Genomic DNA, 19679 nt, shown 5'->3' with positions numbered 1-19679 from the left:
CACACAGAGTCAAATGTTTCTGCTTGCATCTTCCCTCCCTGTTTTTCTTTTCCCTCTCTCTGTGCCTTTGTCAGTTAAAGTGAATGGGGTTCTTAGGTCTATGTGAGTGTGCTCACAAGTGGCTTTAACTGAGACATAGCCAAGTAAAGCTGAGCTGTTTTTTGGTGACACTTTACTATTACTTATATAGGAAGTGAACCAGTTTCAGATTGACACTGAATCAGAATCATTTATGAAGTTGTAGAAAAACAGAACAGATGCTATGAAAATCAGTCTAGTTGTTTCTTCCGTTCAATCCAAGTATCTGTGAATATCTCTGTAAGCATCTATGAATCATTCATGATTCATAGTCAGCTGCTAAATGGCACTAAACCACTAATGTATCCTTACCTCCTTGGTTGCCGTGAAACATTACCACGACCTTACTAATGATTTTCGACTCACCTCACATGAGGAGATGTGAAACTAGTATGTATAGGAAAGAAACCAAAGTCTCAGTTATAGGTTTTGTGCCTTTTATCAGCTGATTCAGTGTTAATCAAGAGTGCCTCATTAAGAAGGCGATCAGCATGCAGACTCACAAATACCCAGGATCTAATCATTACACATTAAAAAAAAAAAGTGCTCCAGGGACAGAAGTTAAAAAGTGCCTGTTGTTCCTCTTTCTTCCTTGGTAACTTCTCAAAGTTTTCTGTACTTTATTTTCAACTGTCACTTGTTTAATCGTGTGGAAAACTGTCAACAATGAACTTTGGACTTTACACATAAATATGAGAGGTTCCGTTTCCTACCCGCGTCCAGAGCACTGATGTACTAGTCCCACAAACTGCAAATCAAAGTGAATTAAGAAAAGTTTCGTGAGATCTACAATTACACTGTCGACAATGGCTGGACTGTAATATACAACCACTGTTTCAACTAAATGTCAGCCACTGCAAAATAATATTTATTATGAATTCCTCTTAAAGTAAATAATGGGCCGCAGATGCTGCTTATCATTAAATTTTCCCTTCTCAACACAGTCCAGTTTATGTCCGTACACTTTGAATCCACTTCAGGGAATGCATGGTCCTGGCATTAAGACAAGATCTGTGTCCTATAAATCTAAATAACAGAGCAGGCATGGCTATGAGTGTAGCTGTTTGTCTTTTCATTTGTATATATTAGGATATAATCTCTGCTCCTGTGCCCATGCTGTGCTTAAAATATAGTGTTGACTTACTTTTTATGGCTGTGGTTTGCCTTCCCAACAGATCATGAATATTTGCGTGTGTGTGTGTGTGTTTTCACCCCAGTTCCCTGGTGCGGCTTCTGTGTGTGTGTGGCCACACTTGATCTACATGTTAAGACCCACACTTACGGATTATTTATTCCGACTTTTTGCCTCCAAGGACTGAGGTGTTGATTCCTCTCTCTCCCAGTGGATTCTCCTTCGTTACATGTTCACATTCACGCGCAGACACCGCTCACACTCACACAGCCCGGTCTCCCCACAGCTTCATCCCTCCGGGGCAGGGGTTATGCAGTGTCATGCAGGTTAGGTCTCTCTCCAGGGGGTTTGTCTGGAGGCAAAACCGGAGAGAGAGAGAGAGAGAGAGAGAGAAAAAGAAAAGAGGGTGTGGAGTGAGTGAAATAAAAACAGAAAAAGACAGAGAGATAGGTCGGTGTAGATTTGTGTTGTGAATAGAATCAAGGGAATGAAAGAAGGATCTCGAGAATGAGAGTGAGTTCAGGCAGGGTTCTGGTGGGGGGGTGGGGTGGGGTGGGGTGGGGTGGGGTGTGAGGAGGGGGGAGGAGTGTGTGTGTGTGGGGGGGGGGGTAGGGGTGGAGTCGGGGGCTCTGCTATTTGTAGATCCTTGTGATGGATGACTGGTGTGTGTGTGTGTGTATGTAAGAGAGAGAGAGAGAGAGAGAGAGAAAGAGACTGGCTTTTTTTTCTTTCTGCTCTTTCCTTATTCCCTCTCTCTTCAGGCAAGCAGAGCGGAGCGGGACTGAGTGAGAGGAGGACAGAGGCGCAGACGTGTGCAGACCAGAGCACTGCAACTCCACAAAGACAAGAGAGAAGAGTTTGCAAGGAGAAAATTAAGAGAATGAAGGCAGCTGTTTTTTTTTAACATCAGCAAACTGTGGTGGATATCAAACCTACATCAAAAGAAATCAAAAAGGATTTGTTCTTTGCTTCACAGCTGAGAGGAAAATATTAGCATTTGTTACAGTTTTTTTCTTCTATTTATATTCACCACACATATCAAATTATTTCAGAGGACTCGTGAGGTGTAGCAGGACTCTTGGGTTGTTTTGTGTTTTTTTCTTGCAAAGAAGCAGAGAGAGAGAGAGAGAGAGAAAGGTGGACAGAGAGAAGTAGGGGATTGTTGAAGAAGAGAAGAGCAGCAGGCTGCTTAGGGTGGTGAACATGCCCGTTAGAGAGAGCTGTTTTGGGGCAGGCATGGGCAGGTTGGCCAGGCAGCCACTCTGGATGTGGGTGGTGATGCTCTCTGCCCTGCTCATGGGCAACGCCAGTGCCTGCCCAGCCCTGTGTGCCTGCAGCGGCACCACAGTAGACTGCCATGGACTGGCTCTCAAAACCATGCCAAGGAGTATCCCCCGCAACACTGAAAGACTGTGAGTACCATCTGTACTCTACCTCCTTGTGTGTGCATGTGTGTGTGTATGTGCGCATGTGTGTGTGTGTGTGTGAGACAGTGAGAGTGAGAGAGACAGAGTGTGTCCCCTCTGTCTGCTTTTCTCAATGTTTCTTTTCTGGTTTCCTTGCTATCTTGTAGAAGTGCACATGACTTTGCTTAGACTGAAGGAGAACAATAGCTCTGCCTGTAAAGCTGTGTGTGCATGTGTGTGTGTGTCTATATGTGCGTATGTGTCAGTCACTCACTCACTGGCATTCCAGTCAGGTATAAATAGGCATGAGGGACTGGAAAGAGCAGGAGCAGATGTTTGCCTTTCACATATGTCCACAATTTACTTACCTGCTTGTTTATGCTTTCTACATGTATTTTATAATATTAGCTAATTCCTGATATAAGATACATTTCAAATAATATAAAGTCAAATGTTTTGCCCCACTTTTTAAAATGCCATCTAAATTTCAGAGTTTCAAAAGTAAAGTTTGACTTAAAGTTTAAATCTTAAATTATCGTGAGACAGAACCAGATTTACTGCCTGGTCTGGGTTTATTTTAGACTCTGTTATGTTTGTTAATATGTTTCCTCCACTCATATCAGGAGTCCTGTCCTGAGCACTGTGCCTCTCTTTATCTCTTTTCTTCCCCTCTCCCCACCCCTTTTCACTTTCTTCCACTCCTGGGCCGAGGACTCCCCTCTCTCCCCTTCTCAGTCCCCCTAAACACTCACTCCACAAATTGTTAAATCATGTAGAAAATTAAGCAAATCTGCTACTTAAGTGAGTCTTGCACGAGGATCACGTAGCTGTCTTGTAAAGTGAGGGGGAGCGGGAGGGGGCGGGAAGCAGGAGGGAGAGGTGAGGCAGAAGCCGAGTTGCGGATTGGAGTTTCTCTGTCTTTTCTGACATTCCTCTGAAATATTCATCAGTAAATCAGAAGTGAGGAGTGCAAGGGGAAATAGATTGTTCTATTTCAGCTTTTAGAATATCAGGTCTGAATAAAACATGCAGTGGGAACAGAGGAGAGAAAGCCTGTGTCAGAGGCAGCGTTGGCATAGTGGGAGCTGGCTGCATATTTTATGCTTTTCATATTTAATTTCTAAGAACACCTTTTTTTTTTTTGCCTGCCGGTCTGCATGTTTCCGGGTTGCATATGTGCACATGCTGGTTCAACGCTGAAGCAGAAAGGAAACATGGTCATTTTGTGGTTTCCTTTTACATGAATGGCCATTCACACTGGAAATATACTCTGTCCCTTCACTCAAGAGCATTTTTGTGTTGAAAGTTGTTTGTGCATTCATCGGTCATGTACAGCAGAGGATTTTATCGCCGTAACATCTCAAGCACGTCAAGCACACTCAGGGAGCTGCACATTAAACATGATGTGTATAAAGGTCATGGGCAATTTATTCCCGGGTCACTGCCCCCTTGTCTTTTTTTTGGTGTGGCTGTGGTGGTGCATGTATTAACTGTGTGTGTAGGTCACATAGAAGATAGTCAGTCTCCACAGAGTGGTACTATGCAACAATAGAGGCTCTCCTCTTTTGCAGACCATTATATAGGGTGATTCATCAAGGTGGTTGTGCAAGTCAACGCAGCCCACCGTGCCCCACACGGTGGTCCCATGTGCATGGCTAGATTTATGTGTATGTGTTTGAAAAATATGTGGTCATGTGAATGAAATTGTGCAACGACCACCGAGGTCAGAAATGAATAATGAGTAAGTCAAGTCAAGTTCTTATTGAATAGGCTCAGAAGTTGGTGGTCCTTGTTTTCACAAGTTTTTTATTTGTTTAAATTACAAAGATTTGAAGTGTGTAATGTTGCAAAAATGTTCTTAACTGACTGTTATAAAAGGAGGAGATAGTTTGCAGATGTTGTTAAGAGGAAGCTAAAAAAAAAAAAAAAAGTAGAAACGGTTCACTTTGATAGGCTGGTTTGTCATGTTTATGGATATCAGTGTGAATGCATATGTGTGTTTGTGCTCTTGTATGCAGAGGTGATGGTTTTTTGGGGGATAAATAGTGTTAAAGGAGGGGGTTGGTTTTTGGAGAATGTGTGTGTGTTTGTGGGGTGGGGTGTGTGTACGGAGGGTGTTGAGACAGACAGCAGAATCCCATTTGCACTTGTCAGTTTGGGTTTGGATCAGGTCTGACCCCTGCGCTGCTCAGACTGAAGCCTGTAATGAGACTGCAAGCTCCACGTGTTAAAATCACACCCTGGCTGCCTGGTACGGGCCACCGGCCGCTCCCTCCCCCTCTGCTCCCTCTCTGCATCCATCCTCTCTCTCTCCGGCTCCATCCCTGCCTCTCTTCTCCCTTGTCTCCAGGCCAATTCTCTATTCATCTCCTGTGGCAAAATATCACATTAACATGGTAATCACACTGATATCAGACTGCACTGAGAGAACATCAGCATCTGTAAGGCTGATTAAAGTGGCTTTACACCGACAGTAAAAGGTGTTAGTTAAGCTTTTAGGTAGACAGGTATTGACCAGACCTGAAGCTTTTCTCTCACTGCTTTATCTCCCTAACAGCCCTGCTGCTGCTCAGATTAAGTGTGTGTCTCATCTTTGAATGAGTTGATTTGCAAATGCTGTGTGTGTGTGTGTGTGTGTGTGTGTGTGTGTGTGTGTGTGTGAGAGCGTGTGTGTCTGTGTATGTGTGCCTAATTGCAAAAAGCCAGTGTATTGATGATGGGTTTCTGTGCCAGAAAATACCCTGTACTGAGATTTGGGGGTATGTTGGAGCTCTTCCAGAATAGAGGAGGTGGAGGCTGCACACCATATGTGTGTGTGTGTGTGTGTGTGTGTGTGTGTGTGTGTGTGTGCCTGTATAAATCTGACATTAACTTGTGTTTGTTCATAAACTTGCGCCTCCATGTGCCTCCATATGTGTTTGTACATGCGTGCGGTGAATAAGTAATGCTAGATGAAAACACATGAGGGTTGGTGGTGTTTGAAGACGAGGGGCTCCCTCGCTTCGATAACCATGTATATGTATTGGGGGGTGGTTGTAGGTGGGAGGTGTGTGTGCGTGTGTGAGTGTGCATGTGCCAGGGAAATGCCTGTGGTGTTTTTGGCACCGGCACATAGCTGGTACAACTGACAGCTCACCGGCCACCTGATCCATAATTTACCCTGACAAGACTGAACACAGCCTGCCCACTACCTGCCAACTCTGGCTATGTGACTAGACAAAGAAGAGGGGTGAGGGGTGGAGCTGGGGGGGTTGAGAGCAGGATGAGAAGATCCTTCAAGGCGAGGCTGGCACAGTAACTGAGGTGGTAATCACTAATGAAGGGATTACTGCGCAGAGGAGCGAAGAGTCTTGTAACTCGACCACAAAGCTAATGAGTGAATAAACGAGATTATGTTTTTTTATTATAAAGGGCTAAATAGGTCTAACCCTGAGGCAGAATGAATTTCATTCAGGTCCTTTTTTACACTCTTAATATATCCATCCTCGTAGCCAGTGGTCCCATGAGGAGTGATAATGCCTGGAATGAAGATCATTCAGAGAATGTTTATGCTCAGTGTAGGATTGTGAAATTACAGGCCTGGGACTCAGTAAGTTCAATTTACAGCCTGTGCAACACAGCTGTGGTCTTTCCTCTTGCACTGAAGACTGATGTGGACTTCATCTTTCTCTCTCTGGCTGTGTTTTCAGTTTTAGTATTTGTTTTGTTAGTCTGCTGCCCAACACAGTTCCAGGAAATAGACTGTGGGTACTGTATTTTCTCATATGTGATAACTCACCTACTACATGGAAGTAAATTGAATAGTTTTGAGTTTTTATGTATTTGCCTGACAAGACGAAACATCTGATGACATTACTATAATACTTGAGGTCTAGGATATTGTACAGTTTGCACTGTTTTTTGATGTTTCAGAGACCAAACAAATAATACATTGATCAAGAAACTAGTCAGCAGATGAGATAATAGTTAATCTATCACATCGTGCGTTACTTTTTACGTTATACATACATGTAGAGCCAGCGTTGCTTATCCAAGCAAAGCGATGACAGGCTGCAAAGCATCAAAGCCAGCTGCTGTGTGTCTAAACACACCTCAGACCTACTGGCCCGCTCTCCTGATGAGCACAGCTACTTTATGGAAGTGTTTGATTGCACTCATGAGAGCTAAGAAATGACCCCAGCAGTGGCTTGTGTGAGTGCGTGCATGTTCGTGTGTCAAAAAAACCCGCCTTCCAACACCAGAGCCTGCACTTTTTCTTCTTGTGCATATCTGTCACGCTTATATATGATGATGATGTGTGTATGTGTGTGTGCACATGTGCGTGTACATGCATGATTGCTTTGCATGCCTGTCTAAGAGTGGCTGTATCTCAGCAGACCATGAAAATCGAATTTAGAGAACCTACCTAGATCACCTTTCATCTCTCGGAAGTTCATCTTTGCTTTTAACCCCCTGGCTAACCAGTAAGAAGCTGGCAATGAGAGATTGAAGAGGGTGGTTTGTGTGTGTGTGTGTGTGTGTGTTAAATCGATGAACACTCTCCTGACACTGATCCTTCATAACCCACATTTCACGCTAGTCAAGATGCTTTTGATGTGATACAAGTTTGAGAGGAAATTATGGACAGGTTTCCAGATGGAGGGGTGTATCATGTTAGTGCTGTGTTCATTGCAACATTGTAATGCATGATGATTTTAGTCATTTTCAATCTTCAAAAAAACGATTGAAACAGATTAATATGAATCTGAAATAAAGTAAAAACCTTCTTATCCCACGGCAGAATTATTCCATACTGTTAAATAAAAATAATAATTCAAGTTTCAACATGAAAAGAAATTACTTTGGCATGCAAAGTCAAATTATTTCCGAAATTGGTTCATACTTCAATTATTTTCTAAGTTTGTCTTTTAATGCATTTCGTAATTTTCTCTGAATTGAAACAGTAGCTGATGCTTTTCCTGTATTAACACATAATCTGTGGCAATCAGACCGGTTTCAGCTTTAAATTGACTTATTTTTTGCAGTGGAATTTTTCTACTAGCACATGAGCTGATCATGTTCAAGAAATAGATCGGTGTAAACATCAGTGCGCTCAGTGGGAGACACAAACGCACAGAGAATGACTCTTTATTCTTCGGGATCAACAGACAGATTCAGGCGCACATGCAGCATCCATGAAATTACCAGACATCCGCGCACATCTGTCAGGCAAACGTCGTCTCACTGTTCTGTGTGGAATAACTGAAACATAATAGATGTGGCAGAGCAGATGTTTTGTCCACGTCATACATGTTACAGTCAAAGTACACATTCATCCAGCCTCAGTGCCTTCACACGGGGCTCAAAGCCACAACAGAACCTCAGCGTTGCCACTGAACAAACTACAGATACTGTAGAAACCATGAAAGACCTCTAAGTCTCTGCTTCTACTACAGTCTTGTGTGTGTTCTCTCTCAGGCCTATGGTGGTAACACACAGCAGAACAGATGTTTAATTGATTCACTTCGGCCTGAGAGAGTGTCATAACTTATCTATGTTTGGTCCGAAAGTGTCTGGGAGCTACTTTCCTCCCTTGTCTTTTCCCTGGCTCATTCCTCCCATCTCCCAGTGGTTCTTGCTATCTGTCCTGTTTTTGCTTACAGCAGCATCTGCTACTGGGGGAAAAAAAGACACTATTCCCCCTTGTCAAGGTTGTTGTAGTGTGAAGGCCAGGTAAAAACAGCAAGAGACAGATGCCTGGGTTTGGGGGGTCCCTGACTTTTACCTGTAGCATGTTTATATGTGAGAGCGGCTCTGCAAGATGCAAGGTCAAGGTTTAAACAAGGATTGTGTGTGTGTGTGTGTGTGTGTGTGTGCAGTACATGTGTGGGATCAGCTTGATGTTTACCTTTCCTATCAGTAATCTTGCTCCTGAGGCCTGACTGAGCAGAATCAAAACTGTAAATAGCCCTTGAGGAGCCCATGAGCTGGGAAAACACTCTGAGACATAGTCTTGACACACAGAAAACACACACGCACAGACGCTCGTTGGCACAGACGCACACACTCACATACTAAAAATGTACAGTTGAGGGCCTTAACTGCACGTCTGAAAGCCACATTTCAGTGGAGAGGGAATGTTTTGTTCAAGCTGAGCAGAAATCTGACCTCTTGGTGTGGATAGAAGCGTTCCAGTTGGGTTTAAGAGTGTGTTGTTTTGGTCATGGTGGTCTGCTCTCTCTCTCTCTCTCTCTCTCTCTCTCTCTCTCTGTTTCTTTCTTTTTCTCTTTTTCTCTCTTTCTCTCTCTGAGCCTGGATGGTACTGCCTGATCCCGTAGCCTGATGTTGGACCAGCTAGAATGTAGGTCACTTTCTCCTTCTGCTCTACCAGCCGCCGAGGCCTCATGTCTTCACTGACGTTTCCCAGACGGCTTGTCAGCTCTTCACAGCTCCCCGGCTACTCGCAACACTCCACCACACTTCTCCACTCCGTCACTTTTAGGCAGCTAACAACAAGCGCTGTCTTTTTCTGTGTCTCAGTGACTCTATCAGGTTTTTTTTCCCCCCTCCTGTTTCTCTCCTCCCGTGTGTTTCGCGGCTGTCACGTCCATATGTTGTAGAGTCTGGAGGAGGAGGAATGCTTCGCTCTTTGGCAGCTCCTCAACCTGCTCAGTCCATTCATTAGGGAGAACGCGTGCTGATTTGGTCAAATAGCATTATCAGTGTGTGATTGTGGTTAATGAGTATCCATGCTTGGGTTGTATGGGACCGCGGGCTTCTGGTCATCAGATTGTTTCCTCAGTGAGGAGTTTGGGTAGCGCTGGGCCACCGGTCCTCAATCAGCTGGCTTCTGTCTTCCCTGCCAGGCTAAAGCTGTTCAGGACAAATGGTCCTGTGGTGCTGACAGCAATAATACAGAATGGCTGCACTGCATAGAAAATAAGAACCTTGATAAGTTATTTAAATTTAATTTGATCCAAGATGCATTTATATCCAGTTAAAATCCTCATTTAGAGTCAAATTTGAATGAAACTTTGACCTGCAGTTTGGCAGCACTCACCAATGTACAGTTTGACCTCTAGATAAAGAATAATAATGTTGCCATTTCGCATTGTCCTTGCTTGACTGCATACTGAAAAAAAATAAGCAGCAGTGTGTTATGATGTGAGCTATGATAGGAATACAGGGTGAGGAAAATTTAGAGTTTCTTGTTTTGCCTTTAAGTAAGTTTTGCAGTGCCAGTTGTTTTATGGCTGCAGGAGTAATTGAAGTCACATTGTAGTCAGTCCAAGGTCTGGCAGCAGTGCAGAAGGTCAATTAAAAACAGGGACCTCTCTCACAAAACTCTTGAGATATGAGAACTTTATATTAAATGACCTTCCGTACTGTGTTATGTAAGTGACTGACTCATCATTCTGTCTTGTCTGCGGGCCGTCGCCGTCCCACTGCATCTGTGGTGCTGCAGTGTCTCTGCTTAAATCGATAGTGTTGATGAAAAAAGCTGTACAGCCGGCAGTAGTTTCCCCCGTAGCCATTATGTTCTTTTGCTCCCGACAGAGCACAATTGCCTCTCCCTGGGGGGCTGTTTGTGTACATCCCAGTAGGTGGGCTTGTGTGTGCATTCGATGATACAGTATATTTTTATGGTCTTTGTGTATATGTGTAAGAAACGGAGTGCGTGTGGATATTTCTATCTGCGTGAGTGTGTCCGTGCACAGGCTAACAGCGAGCCAGTGTGTTTGCTTTCCCTCCCTCCAGTCTCCGGGTTTCATTTTATGTAATGTTGCTCAATTCGAACCAGGTCCCCCTCAGCCGTGGGACCCCAGCAGCTGGCAGAAATAAACATAATGAGTTTTTCAGCATTGTAGCAGCGCTCTGAGCCCCTTTAAATTATAGAGATGTAGAGCGGTGGAGCGTAGCTGCCGCGTGTCCACCCAGGGGAAGGTGCACCAGGAAGTACTCTCAGGCATCAATCAGCTCGGGACGGAGGATGAAAAAGGATTAGATAGTGATGTCATAAATCCACTCGCTCTCCAGGAAGTGTGTCAGCACTGGGGATCCTTACAGAGTTTCCAGAGGATGGAACGGATTTGACTGAAGCAGTTGGAGGTGGAAATCCTTCGCTGTAGGAAGGAGGAATGATACCTAATAATTTTCAGCCTCCAAAGTAATACCGAAGGACTGTAATGTGAAAACCTGCACAGAGTTAGTACTACAAAACATGTGTATATGAAGGCAGTGAGCGTGCCTTTGATTCTTGTGCCAAGAGCCATTTCTTAGCTCCCTTTGATTGTAAAACAAAGAAAATGGCAGTGACTGATATTGTAGCTAATAAACAGCAGATTTTCCTTTGAGCTAATGACACAATATATTACTGTGTCCTGACTTGATGTGAAATCAACTCAGAGATGAGCACCTCTGAACTCCAGACTGCACACATGTCTAGAGTCCATACTCCCTTAGCTTTCGGTATTTAAGTTGTGGGTTCACCTAGTTTTCTTCGTCCGTGCAGAACTGAGCAGCAGTGTTCACTGACCGTGTCATTTGCATACCACTATTCTTTGTACGTGTTCATGCACATGCAAAAGTTACTTCTGCTAAAGCTGATGTGAATCCCAGCTACTTTCCATCAACCAGAGCAACGGAGCATCCTCAAAGACAAGGGGGTAGCTTGGAGGAGCTTCCACAGAGACAGAATACTCTCCAGTCAGCAGACATCGTCAGATCTGTCAAACACCAGAGGCCGTAGCAATGTATACCATGTGCTCTTATCATAAAGCTGAAAGTGTCCACTTTAGGAAGAGTCCCCTTCTAATGTCAAATGCATTCCTGGGACAGTGAATTTCATAGAAGTGCTTTTTACAGCTCGGCATAGCAGTCAAATACAAAAGGTCATGTCAACATACATAAGTCAACAGTCCTTGAAGCACACGAGCTACGGCAGGAACGTTATTACCTGAGAAATTTTCAGGGACCTGATTATCACCTGGGCAATTTCAAGGAGTTGAAAACGTTGCACGGTTTCTATAGCAAAATGCCAGAGGAAAAGGTCAGAGTATGTCATAAACAGTGCGGATCCTGACTAGTTTAAACTTCATAGGATGGTGGTGGCATTTGAGCACTTCCTAAATGTCACAGCGCTGCTGAACAGGTGCCGATGTGGTTTTTTAAAATGGACGACTGCAGCATCCTCTCAGGGGGTTTCCAGGAACAGCAAAATGAGTTCGGTTACAAGATCTTGCCTAACAAAATACTTTGAGATGTTGTTGCAGAACAGCTTTGATTACTTAGCTCTGGAGTACGCGTTGAAGCTGTGGCATGTCTCTTTTTACAGGATAAAGCAAGACTCCATTGCTGCAGGAGAAAAGTGTGGTTTCACTTGTTTACTAGTGAGTCATTTTTACCACACATTTTCCCTGCCACCCCTCACTTTAACCATCTCTTTCTCCCCTTCTATCTTCCTCCTTCTTTTATGTCCTCCGGGTGTCATCAGGAGTGACCACCCTGAAGATAAGACACTGGAAATCCAGAAGCGTGTGTGTGTGGGTGTATGTGTGTGCCTATCTGCGTAAGCACCTGTAATGAGCACCACATGTGTGTGCATCGAAGCCCAGGCTAATGAAGCCCAGTCCATTATTTATTTCCCGTGGCCCTGTCGCTTGGCCTGTCGATGCACCTGTGTACACACGCACACACATACACACACACACCATCTGTCTATAATGACCGTTCTCTTTCGTACTGCATAGCGCTACAGTCCCTGGAGTGGTCATTAGACGAAAGAAGGAGAGAGTGACTGAGGGAGAGAGACCAGCGCTTTGGGCGTAGATTTGGAACCAGTTTTTTGGTTGTGCTTTGGGGTGGGGGGCTGGGGAGGTCAGGGTAGGGTGGACCCATAATGCTTAGAAAATGCAGTAGCACGGAGAAACTCTGCATATTTTGATTTTGCTCGCCACCCGGGTGGCTCGTACGGTTGGCGTGTTTTGCCTGCTTTCGTTTTCCACTGTCATGAGAATACAGTCGGCTACTGAGGTTAAATATGAATCTTCCACAGTATTCTGCAAAGAAATAATACAAGACGCTCTTATATCAGCAGAGGTAACTGAATCCACCCAGCCGCTGCGGGGTGACACTGTCAAGTTCAGCCTGCTGCCACTGGAGTTATCGAAAGCACTAGACTTTATAGGGAATATTTATAGTCAGCTAATAGATGATGGATAACTTGTAAGAATCCAAAAGTGAATTCAAAACCTCTCTTTTTCAGCTGTTTTGTCTCTCCCTTCCTTTGCAGTGATGGCCAGCTCTCAGCAGGGAGGCTGCTCCCATTATATCCACAGCACTTAGCTTTCTGGCCTTGTGGCCCTACCCAAATCCCCTCCGCTGGCTCTTGCTAATCCCCACCAATAGTAGAAGGACATGGCAGACAGAGTGAGGGGGGGTCGGGGGGAGAGGGCTGGAATAGAAAGACAAACAGGCAGCTCAAATGTGGCTTCCATTTTAATAGGACTTTTTAATATCTCCCAGTGGTATTGGAACTAACTGTGAACTTCCCTTAACACAACCTGATTCTGTTTCTGCCCGACGATGTATGTTACATTTGACATCACATTTAAAAGCAATTTGCATTTCATATGAGCAACAGCAGTTACATTACAGACATTCTCGGCATATATTACAGCAGTACTATGCTTAAACAAACAGCTTGGGGCAGTGTGTGTGTATACTGTATGTGTGTGTGTGTGTGTGTGTGTGTGTGTGTGTGTGTGTGTGCTGCATATTGAAGAATTTGACTCCGTAGACAAAGATGCCTCCACGCCACTGTCTGCTCCTGTAGTCATCAGGCTGAACAGGTCCGCAGGGAGAGTAAAGATGAATTATTCACACAAATTTTGCCGTGTGTCTCTTCGCAGGGAGCTGAATGGGAATAACCTGACGCGCATCACTAAGAGTGACTTCGCTGGACTCAAGTACCTCCGAGTTCTGTAAGTACTTGTCTTCCTGTTGATGTGTGGTGATGAGATGTTTGTACATGTGTCTGCTGCGGTGCATGTCCGTGTCAGAGTTCATCTATTCGTGCGTACCGGAGCTTGCAGTTCACAAGTTGTACAGACTCGCAGCTCAAATTAGCATAAACCCAGCGAAGCGCAGATGCTTCTGTGGAGAGTCCTACTCAGGAGTACATTAAGCTGCTGAGTGACTGCTACTAGTGATGTAATGGACTTCTCTCTCACTGTATTCTGTCTGTTGTAGTGGCACTTATTGTCCCTTAGACACACACACGCTCACTTGCCCTCTGTCCCTACACATCAACATGTAATGTGTACACAAGCACTATTCCCAAATAGGCTCTCAACACAGTTAACACATTCAGGTGAAGTCATTGACTCCCTCCATGTTGAAATAAAAAAAGCACTTGTGACTTAAAGTAGTTGCACAAGTGTCTATATGTGTGCATGTGTATGTGCACACTTGTGTGTAGTACCATAGGTGATAAAACTGCTGCCAAAGGGGAAGCAGTGTAGACCCGAACACGTTTTAAATGTAACACGAGCTGCACATAATTCCTACAACCCAGCAAAGCGCGACTATTTTCGAGCCCCATCGTTACTCGCCCATCCCCCTGTCTCCCTTGCTCCCACCGCTCCTTGTCCCCTCTCGTCTTCCCATACATGCCTGCTTTTCTGCACCATCTTCCAACCCCCGTGTGGAGGTTAAATGCCGTCATGTCGCCAGCTTGTCACTAGCAAGTAAGAGGGAAACAACTCCTCGCAGGGGCACTAAAAACAGAACTTCCTTTGCTGTAAAAGCCTGATTCCTTCACACCGCCACCGCAGCGCGACATGTAACACACACTCTTTCTGCAGCGTCAGCCAACCATATACATGATGCATGATTAGAATGGTGTGGGTGCGTGGCATGTCTGTGTGTGCACAAAGCTTTGTTTCTGTGTATTGGGTGTGATCTTTCTGAGGCAGCAGCCACAAGACTAACAACATGTTGACCTCTGATCCTGCTGACCCCTGGGCAACCCTCAGAAGGAGCCAAACAGGAACAGAGGGTTATCTTTACAGTCAGCTGCCATCCATCCTGTCAGTCTAAAATCAACACAGCTGATTTACCATCATTCTTCTGGCTCTGGCTGGTCTAGATCAGCAGTGTCTGCATTTGTGTGTGTGGAAATGCAGAGGAACAATCTGGGGAATAAAAGATCACAGAAAACGAAGGCTACATGCCCTGCAAAAAAAAACAAAAAACTTTTTCTCAATTCAAAAGTACTCATCGCATTTTTTTTTTCAACTCCATCTAAATTCATGAGAAAGAGATCGGAGGTGAATTGCACTTTTCTCTCTATGTTTATGGAGTGCGAACAGTGATTAGCATTTATATTCGATGGGGAGGAGGTGCAGACTGCTGAGTTGCAGCGCGGCGCGGCCTCACAGGAGACATGAGAGGTTGCCTTCAACACAGAACAGTTGTATACGTAATGAAGGAAAGCTCTTGTTGCTTCTAAAGCTGCTGGACACTTTTCTCTCCTTCCTGACCTTGTGTTATTGTAACACTTCCAAAACCATCCAAGCCTCTTTTTTGTGCGTTAGCTTTGGCAGTGTAGGTGGGGGAAAGGAAGCGTTCCTGCTTGCTTGTGTGTGTGTGTGTGTGTGTGTGTGTGTGTATGTGTGTACTGTATGCTTGTGTGCATCCATGTTTGTTTATGTTCAACTAATAGCCTTGATGTAGTGCCTGCAGCCCTGATACTGTCCAACTGTGTTATCCAACAGGTATACACACACACACATGGCTTACTTTCCTTTGATTATGCCAATTGTGAAAAACCTTGGAGCCCACATTAGTTTCCTCTCTAACACTTTCTGACCCCCTGCCTACCTTTCGTCTCGTCTCCGCCCAGCCGCTACACCCAGCGGACCACACCAGAGCCCGGACCCACACTTTCTGAGCCACCTTGGAAACTTTCCTGGCTGCTATCCCTGCGTCTTTTGCCAAGATTCCACACTGTGCCCTCAGTCCACACACCACTGCCCCCTCTGTGTGTGTGTGTGTGCATCTTTGTGTGTGTGTATGAGAGAGAGAGGTGTTGAATATACTGCACGCAGCTTGAATATACATACTGCAAGAAGTCTCGCCACCCAAACCCCAAAGCCCCCTATACTTTGTTAAAACCTGAGTGACCGTCTGCAGACTGGTAAAAAAAAAAAAAAAAAGTCAAAGCCACACTGTATCATGTAGTTTCTAAGGCTCTCTGTCTGTTCTCTCTCTGCAGGCAGCTGATGGAGAATCAGATTACCGTGATAGAGCGTGGAGCTTTTGATGACATGAAGGAGCTGGAGAGACTGTGAGTACCACCGAGGGTGACCAGCAGCAATAACACGTTTTTATTCCTATGTTAAACTTGAACTTCAGATTGTACTGATGTCTGTTCAGGTCCTGTATTAGCTGAAGTGTAATGAGCCTAACAGGAGGAAGTGACTGTAAATGGTGTATCAAGTGCGAGGCACTTCCCTGTCATTTCATTGTGGTCGGATGGTGCTGAGAGGGTACAGCGTGGGCTGGGAGTATTTTTTTATTAGCTTTGCCTGACAGGAATGCCCTCAGTGGGATGTGTGGGCTTAAGAGGCCTCCCCCCCCACACACACACACACACCGCAGACCCTGGCTCATCTGGACAGCACCAGGACTCCTCGGCAGCTTGTAAACCGGCTGGGAAAACACACAGACAAACACAGTCAACCACACCTCAACCAGCTCATTAGCAAATCAATAGTGCTACCCGCATGGAAACCTGCACAGCAGATGATTTTATGGACACATGCCGTCATGCACACATAGTGGTTAACTTTCCCCCGATCTGAAACCCACATTAACAATTTACATTACCATACTGGAGGCCGTGTAACAACTCGCCTTCCCTCCTTCCTTCGTATTCAACTGATCCCAAACATTGGGTAGACATATCCATGTGCCAGACCAATGTGGAAATTAAGCGGCTCGTTTCTCTAATGTTTAAAAGCCACTTACCCACCAGCAGGTACAGTTCAGTGTGAACGGAGCAGCAGCAGACCATTAATGCCCATTACGCACTAAATCTCCACCTCGGCTGGCCAAGCTCTCTTCTTAGTGTATACAGTGAGTGGCACAGGTCCCAACATCTGTCTGAATGTGTCTGAAGGCATGGCAGCGGCCTGCTTTACAGATTTGTAGCCTCTCTGTGCCACAGCCGCTGCATTCACTCCCATGTGCCTCCAATGGGCCATTCAGAGGGAAGAGAGTTGTGGTTTCCAACAGATTAGCAACAGTCTGTTCCTCATTGACTTAATTGTTGTATTTGAATAAAGCCTGCCAGTCTTGGACGTTAGTTGTTCGACATGGAGTCTATTGCCAACCACCATTCCTGTCAGTGCTTCCTTGGGCTTGAATAGGCTCATCCATTTCTCTTGATTTTATTTAGAAACATCTTGTTTTGATAGTTTTCCCCTGATAAAATCGGTTCCTGTTCAGATAACTGGTGGATGTAATTCACTTGTTTAAATGAGAATTTTGCAATTCCGTTTCTCAGGGAAAGTCAGGAGAGCACTGCATTTTTTGTAAGCGCAGCATTGTAATTTAACTGTGTGGAGATAATTTACGGCGCTGTCTCTCACTAGCAGTTTAATTCCCCTGAACTTTCGCTTGGATATTTATGTGACATTCAGAGCGCACTGAAACACAATAGCCTGTGGCTAAGCCGATTCTACGGCAGCTAGCAGAAATTATTCACAGCCTACACACTCAAGGGCACACATACATAGACACACACAAACTCACTGGTTGATCATATGTTTTCCCTGCCGCAGGCGACTGAACCGTAATCAACTGCAGCAGCTTCCTGAGTTGCTGTTTCAGAAGAACCCTGCCCTGTCTCGACTGTAAGTTCACTTTTTTTTATTTTTAAGTTGACTGCACGCTCACTTTTTCTTTGCTGTCTACACACCATCTCTCTTTGTCTTCCTCTTATTATGCAAACCACCAAAGTTGCTCAGAGATCTGATGTCATGCAGCTATATGCTGCACGGCATGGTTTCAAGAAGTCTGATGAATGTTTGGCTTTGGTTCGGTTTAAACATAATTAAAGAACAATTAGGCTTCAATTGCGTCTTGCTGGAAGCTCCTCAAGTCTCATTAACATTCTACTTATTAGGTGGTGTGCGAACGATACGCTGTGATTTCCAATGTGCTGCCTGTCTGTACTGTATGACAAAATGAACTGGATGAGTGGAAATCTTGACTTCTTTGCACATTGTTGGGCCCTCATGCCAGGTCATCTGCAGTTTCTCTGTGCTCGACTGTCTGCAAGAGAAGCCACTGGTGACAGGGAGCTGGTGTGACATTAGGACTTGAACTAAGGGGACACATTAGACTTTGAACTCTATTCCAGGTGAAAGGATGTCTGTGTTACTTAATGAGGTCGTTTTATGCCACTGGAGAAGTCCCCAAAGCTCACTCTGCCAATGGGCTCAAATGCCTTCATCCTATGAATGAAATATGTCATCACTGTCTTGATTTGGTTTCCACTTATGAAGACCTATCCCATGATCACACACCCACATATCCTCACACTCATGCATCCCATGCAGTGAGACAATCCCACAGTAACGCTAAACTTTTATTCCCATCTGCAACAAGGCTCCATGTTTTTTTTTCCCCCCTTTTGCTTTAGGATAATCAGTGTCCCTCTTGGTGGCTGATCATTCCAGCTCCCATTATTTCAGTTCAGATTACCTGAAGCATCTGGGAATAATGAAACAGTGGGACATGGAAAAATCATTTCCCTCCCTTCTATCCACATAGTGGTGCTACTAACCCATGATCCCGGCCTCAGCCCTCCATCTGTTTATCTAGCGTTTGATGTTTTAACACCATCTTGAATCTATCTGTCACTTCCTCGCAACTATCTCCCCACGTCACCTATCATTATGCCAAAACCAACCTGTGGGGGCTTAAGGGCAAAGCCTCATCCTTTTTTTGGGGGGCAAGGCTGGCCCCGCTTGTGGCTTGCTAACACTGAGCAGCACTGAGTTGTCTGTCTAGCTGGAACAGACGCAGAGCAGACCGAGGCCTTCCAGACCAGTGGATGGCCTTGAACAAGCGTGATTAGTCCATCTGGAGCAGTGGGCTCTGCCAACAGCCAGAGGATTGTGCTAGCACAGCTCCCCTGTTTCATCCAATCTAACTTCACGCTCATTATTCTAAACCTAGCGCTGGCTTTTCTGCCATGTTCTGGAGAATGAGACTTTGTTTAACATTGCTTAATCGATTCGCTATGTGTCTGTGTATACACTCATTTGGTCTTTATCCTTGGCTGGATGAAAGAGAGCTGTAATGGATCTTGAAGTGTTTCAGGTGTGGAAGTGCCGCACATTCTTTAACAGTTAAAACAAATCTACAATCCAGGGTCATGGAATCAAAAATAACGCCATCTTTATGGGGCCTTTGTCCCACTGATACTTACTACTTTATGAAAGACTTCTAGTGCTTGTAAAAAATAAAAAAGGGGTCTAGTAGCGTGGGATCAGGACCAGCAGTAGAAGACAAAGGTTTTTTCCTAATGTGTTTCTTAACTCCTGAGCACTGTGTCTGGGCCACACCGTAAGTTCTGGTTCCAGTCTGATGCGGTTAGGTTACAGCCTTGTCTCGCTCCCGCCAGCAGCTTTTAATGGACTTAAAAGGTTCTCAGCTCCCAGAGGAAGACTTTCGCCGCTATTTCATTTGTGCATTTGTGTGTGTGTGTCTGAGGATGACAGAGAGAGAGAGAGAGAGAGAGAGAGAGAGAGAGAGAGAGTCCACGGTTGCATATTGTGTGTGTTTCTTTGCACTTGCTCAAAGTTCTCACCAGGGCTTGTTAGGGGCTGCCTTTATGATCCTAACAAGAGAGGTTAATGTGAAAGCCCGCTGCCCTCAGGTGGAGCACTAACCCAGATGGTTTCTCTTCTCATGGATGCAGGATTAATTGTCTCCCGTCTCTCTTTTTCTTGTACTTTTTTACACCATTCCTTACGCTCTTTCACCTCTTGCTCATTCTGAAGTGAGGGCTC

At 44.9% G+C, this 19679-nt stretch overlaps 1 protein-coding gene across 6 annotated transcripts in view; it reads left to right on the top strand.

Annotated features, from left to right (window-relative positions):
• The first annotated feature begins 1973 nt into the window (after positions 1 to 1973).
• slit1a (slit homolog 1a (Drosophila)) overlaps positions 1974 to 19679 on the top strand; it is an 86621-nt gene continuing 68915 nt past the window's right edge. For 5 of the 6 annotated variants that reach the window (XM_085800101.1, XM_085800099.1, XM_085800097.1 and 2 more), the window contains exons 1-4: positions 1978 to 2622; positions 13506 to 13577; positions 15872 to 15943; positions 17442 to 17513. In XM_085800101.1, coding sequence (XP_085656227.1) covers positions 2414 to 2622; positions 13506 to 13577; positions 15872 to 15943; positions 17442 to 17513 — 425 coding nt within the window. In that variant the 5' untranslated portion in view covers positions 1978 to 2413. Of the gene's footprint in view, positions 2623 to 13505; positions 13578 to 15871; positions 15944 to 17441; positions 17514 to 19679 lie in introns of all 6 variants that reach the window. The other variant, XM_085800100.1, reaches the window with a different exon arrangement.

This window comes from Trachurus japonicus, chromosome 15 (assembly GCF_045865225.1).
Source record: "Trachurus japonicus isolate A0001 chromosome 15, Traja_1.0".
Lineage (NCBI taxonomy): Eukaryota > Metazoa > Chordata > Actinopteri > Carangiformes > Carangidae > Trachurus > Trachurus japonicus.
Note: the sequence above shows the minus strand (reverse complement) of the source record. Positions and strands in the feature narration are given on the sequence as shown.